Here is a 5,000-nt window from a genome sequence, read left to right as displayed (position 1 = left end):
GCTCATCTGGGGGAAACAGAATGATCTGCTTAACCTCACACTTACATCCCACTCTCTTACACAGAACTGCCATCCCCTGCATTTGGTCCTCAAATTTTGTTTAAGGGACTGTCTTTTCAGATGGAGTCCAAGATCTTGGAACATCTAGCATGATAACTAGAAAGTCTAGAGATCTAAATGAATGATGAGTGAATAACTGTATTATAATCAATATCACAGGGAATTATAGATGCCAAAAACATCTATAATCTTATACCCTCCTACATGAAGTACTACATCTAGAAATCTTGAAATGTAATATTCATACACATTTATCACCTTGTTGGTGTAAGATTATTGAAAGTTACAGAGGTAAGTTTTGAAATTTGACATTTTGGTAACATATATTTATATTAATATGAACAATGTTAGTAGAAATTCTACCCAATGCAAAAATATCCATAAACTTCACTAAGAACACAAAGAATTACACCAAATACATACTTGCTAGTTAAAACACTACCAGGTTTGCCAGAAACTGAAATACGGACATAAGAACCCACATGAACACCTACCTACAATAGAAAGGGTTACATTGGGTAGGGACACATTGACCTTGACCTTGGCCAAGTTGGGGTCATCTGTTAGGAGGCACTTAAGAAGATCTACATGTAGAGTGGTCGGCTGAAGAAGGTGGAGGGGTGTAGGTTCCTTTGAAGACAAAGTAGTTCTCCAGTCTTCTCCAGACATGGCTACAACAGCCTGGAAAATAATCATTTTATAGATCATGCACAGAAGTCATACACATTTTCATGACTGAATCTCACACACACATATACATGACCAAGTCTGAATCCACAATACAATCTTGCTGGTTTGTCAGAACACATGAAATGCATCACCAAAATACAGTCTGGATATGAATCACTTCCTATTTGGTATCTTTATGTTTTGAGTTTAAATCCAAAATAAGAAAACAGAACTGCTTTTCCACCAAATACCACCAAATTCACAGACAGCCTAAACCAGCTGGTCAAACTAATGCAATGCCCCTTCTAACCTGAGTATCCACGAGTTCAATGGTAAAGTGGTCATACGAGGAGGACCTGACCACCTCCACAACCTCCTCCTGTGACATGCCTCTGGTCACCAAGTCAGTGAGGGCAGGGGCATCTCTCTTCCTAGGTACTGTCTTCATGATCATGCTACCCAGTGTCAGGACCACAGCAGAACAATCTCTGAAAATAAATAAAGAGTATCGTGTTATTTTGATTCAATAGATATAACATTTGCATTTTTATTTATAACAAATTCAGGGTAGAATCTGTCTCTGAATAAAGCAGAACTCTTACTGATAATATCATACATTCAATCACATCACTACATGGACTCCAATGTTTGATCAAAAGTACTTTTGTCTGAGAACTCAATAACAGAATATAAAATGTCTAATCATACCAAAAGAAAGTCTTCATAAAAACTAATCAAATTACAAAAGCAAACTAAAATACACATATATTATGTATAATTTCTTACTTGCTATACACTCCTTTCTCTGGAACAATAACATGAGAGGCTGCAATGGCAATGTTGAGATCTAGCACACTGTGATTGTCGATGGCTGCCTGGAGACCAGTGACACTTCTCTCCTTCACCACTTCAAACTGGTTCAGGGCTGCAGCCTGTAGTCTGAGGTAGCATAAGAAGAAAATTTTGTTGAATACATAAACAGCCTTCTTAAAACTGGATCATTTATATGAACAGGTTGATTAATACTAAACAAAACAAAAGTATACAAACCAAAAAGTGCTTGAATCAATATATCACAAATCACGTAATACCATCTCCTATTCCCACGCTTACTGTTGCAAGGAAATGTTCTTCGGGGGTGCAAAGAGGTCCCGCAGCTGGTTGAACGTAGCCGCATCATACACCACCTGCAAGGGCTGCGCCTCTAACTTGACTCTCTGGTCGCAGGATCTGTCCATAGGATTGGTCTCAAATAGCACCTGCAGAAGTGGTTTCTCCTTGGACGTGTCCTCTGATGTCACCAGCTCGGGAGGAGAACCTTCAGTAGAAAAGCCTTCCACTACAAAGCTCTGTACACTGGTGATGACCCTGTAAGGAAAATCTTCATGGTTACAGGCAGAAAGGATATGATCATAGAGAAAAAAAACATGTTCAAAATGTGTACAATTAAACAGCTGATGAGTTTCATAATGATAGCTAAATGTATATTCAACAAACAGCTATATCTTACAATATGTCTTGTATATGCTATTTCTTTCCCTAAATAATTTAATAACATTAAAATAAATGAATAAGAACATAAAAAAATACTACAAATAAAGTGAACCCATTTTAGCTTTTGTAAAGTGAAACGAGTGTTAGATATATCTCATTACATTTGCCTTACTATAAATAAAAATTACTACATTTATCCTGAAATTACAATACAGAAAGTCAGCCCTATCTAAGAAAAAAAATCAAAAGAACAAATGAAATCCATAATCTATCAATCTAAATATAATCAAAAAGTTTATCAACCTAGAACTGATAATAACTCCCTACTGAAATGTGAAACAAAACAACACTCAGAGAAACTGAAGCCTGACCTCATAGCATCCGCTGCTGATCTTCTCTTCAAGTTCAAAGTGACGGTGTTGAGTTTGGCCTTTGTAACAGCAGCACCATCATTCTCGTCGTCTGTGATAATCACGACCAGCTGCTTCAGGAGGAACTCCAGCTGTATATCCTCAAATTCCTCTGGGTACTCTGGTGGGATGCCAGCTTCCGAGTAGCCAATGGCATCATACAGCTTCTTCTTCTCTTCATCATCCATTGCCTCCTCTAGCTTCTTGACTGGAGAATGGGAAGTGTATGAAAAACATGAGATGCAATTGGACTGTTTAATGTCACTGTTTCCTTATACTGAGATTAGACATAACTGAAATTCAGAAAATATATTCATCATTTCATAAAACATGCTATATTGAAGAGGCACATCACTCCTTCCTACAATGGTTTCGTAAATGTATCCGTCACTCACCTAAGCTCCCTTCTGCAGCATCCTTTGCATTGTCCGTCTGTCCACCCCATGAGAACCAACCTCCAAACCAGCCCTTTTGTTGTTGTTGCTCCTGCTTGCGAAGTGCTCCTTCTCGCTCGACCTGAATTTGGGGCAAAATTGTCACTGGTTTCATGAGGAACAGGAGTATCTATTGTATATCTCTATAAAGCCATCCAGTAATGTGCCTGAATTTACGGCAGAACATAGGAATGCCTCTAACAAGAAATAGTCGCAGAACCTTTTTATAAATCTCTTGAGATTTAGAAATTTTCTTACAACTTTCACAAAACAGCTTTTCCTATTAATTTATACCTCAATGAAAGAAAATATTCTGACATGTTAAGACATGTGTAAGCGTACCTCCATTTCAGCTTGGCGTCGCATTAGAGTAATGTTGAATACATCCAGTGCCCTTTCTCCATCTTCAATTTCTTTAACCTGCTCTGGACTTAATTTCTTATTTTCCAGCTTAAGCTTGTAAGCTGCTTTGTAGGAACGGCACTGGGCTCTGTGTTCTTTGATGTGCTTCCAAGACCAGTTGCGATGTATGCGCTGAATGTTTTCCAAGTTGCAATTATAGGCATAATGCCACCTGGGGAAAAAGAAATGCTAACATGAGTTTTACATATTACATAGAACCATGGCAATAAACATAGTAGTTTAACTACCCCTTATTTAGGGAGATATGAATATTTTACCAGCTCATTACAATTCAGTTCTTCCTGTTCCTTCTCGATTTTGCTCCTCTACAAACTTTCAGAGATAATTTTTTTAAAGGGTTTCAAGTGAACACTAATCATAATGACTTACCAATGCCTGGCATTATTCTTTATCTCCAAGACACTGGGACGATATTTCCGGTACAAAGATGAAAGCCTCATCCTGTCCATGGAATCCAGCAACGCCATGAGGTCTGAATACTGGTGACGGGTCAGACCTGTCAGAAAATAATAAGAAAAAAATATATATACCATTATAAAACCACTGGAACAAAAAATAAAATAAAATAATAATAACAAAAAATTAAAAAATTAAAAAAAATAATAATAATGATGAATTAAAAAGGATCTGTGATGAAAGCACACCTATTAGCAAAAGAATTGATCTAACCTGGTCTTATTTTCTAGAGAAAAATGCCCCTAGCATTGTATGTGGAACTCAGCACTTACCTATTGCAAGCTCATCCATAACCAAGTTGAGAAGGACTTTGGGAATACTAAACTTCTCCTCGTCTGTTTCCGGCTTGGGGTTCACCTGGAGCTTAGCCATGGAACGAATCGGTCCAATCACTGAAAAAAGGATATATAAGATATATAGAGAGAGAGGGAGAGACAGAGACATAGGGAGAGGCAGAGGGGAAAGGAGAGATAGAAGGAGAAGGAGAAGGAGAAGGAGGAGAGGAGGGAGAGGGTGAGGGTGAGGATGAGGGTGAGGGTGAGGGTGAGGGTGAGGGTGAGGGTGAGGGTGAGGGTGAGGGTGAGGGTGAGGGTGAGGGTGAGGGTGAGGGTGAGGGTGAGGGTGAGGGTGAGGGTGAGGGTGAAGGTGAGGGTGAGGGTGAGGGTAAAGATATGGATGAGGGTGAGGATGAGGGTGAGGGTGAGGGTGAGGGTGAGGGTGAGGGTGAGGGTGAGGGTGAGGGTGAGGGTGAGGGAAGGAGAGAGAGAGAGAGAGAGAGAGAGAGAGAGAGAGAGAGAGAGAGAGGGGGGGGGGGGAGAGGGAGAGGGAGCGTAACCTTGCAATAACCATTTATATTTGTATTATGTCTGCTGTAATTGTTGTTATATCCATTGAATATTAGAGAGAGAGAGAGGGAGGGAGGGAGGGAGGGAGGGAGGGAGGGAGGGACAGACAGACAGCCAGACAGGTTAATGCAGACATACAGAAAAAATTAGAGAATCAAATTAACAGTCACAATGATTATCTATACCATCAGCCTACATCAGCCAATTAA

The 5,000-nt window shown here is 39.6% G+C and overlaps 1 protein-coding gene across 4 annotated transcripts in view; it reads right to left on the bottom strand.

Annotated features, from left to right (window-relative positions):
- The window catches only part of Vps13 (vacuolar protein sorting 13C), an 81,099-nt gene that overhangs the window by 52,127 nt on the left and 23,972 nt on the right, over positions 1 to 5,000 (bottom strand). For all 4 annotated transcript variants that reach the window (XM_086540445.1, XM_086540444.1, XM_043031805.2 and 1 more), the window contains 10 exons: positions 4,219 to 4,338; positions 3,860 to 3,986; positions 3,410 to 3,641; positions 3,029 to 3,149; positions 2,595 to 2,841; positions 1,843 to 2,097; positions 1,516 to 1,668; positions 1,040 to 1,217; positions 555 to 741; positions 1 to 6 (listed from right to left, as the gene is read on the bottom strand). The exon at positions 1 to 6 is cut by the window's left edge and continues 89 nt beyond it. In XM_086540445.1, coding sequence (XP_086396571.1) covers positions 1 to 6; positions 555 to 741; positions 1,040 to 1,217; positions 1,516 to 1,668; positions 1,843 to 2,097; positions 2,595 to 2,841; positions 3,029 to 3,149; positions 3,410 to 3,641; positions 3,860 to 3,986; positions 4,219 to 4,338 — 1,626 coding nt within the window. The remainder of the gene's footprint in view (positions 7 to 554; positions 742 to 1,039; positions 1,218 to 1,515; positions 1,669 to 1,842; positions 2,098 to 2,594; positions 2,842 to 3,028; positions 3,150 to 3,409; positions 3,642 to 3,859; positions 3,987 to 4,218; positions 4,339 to 5,000) is intronic.

This window comes from Penaeus japonicus, unplaced genomic scaffold, assembly GCF_977035675.1.
Source record: "Penaeus japonicus unplaced genomic scaffold, GWHDUDI00000001_assembly GWHDUDI00000010, whole genome shotgun sequence".
In the NCBI taxonomy this organism is placed as follows: domain Eukaryota; kingdom Metazoa; phylum Arthropoda; class Malacostraca; order Decapoda; family Penaeidae; genus Penaeus; species Penaeus japonicus.
This window is presented reverse-complemented; position numbering and strand designations above follow the sequence as displayed.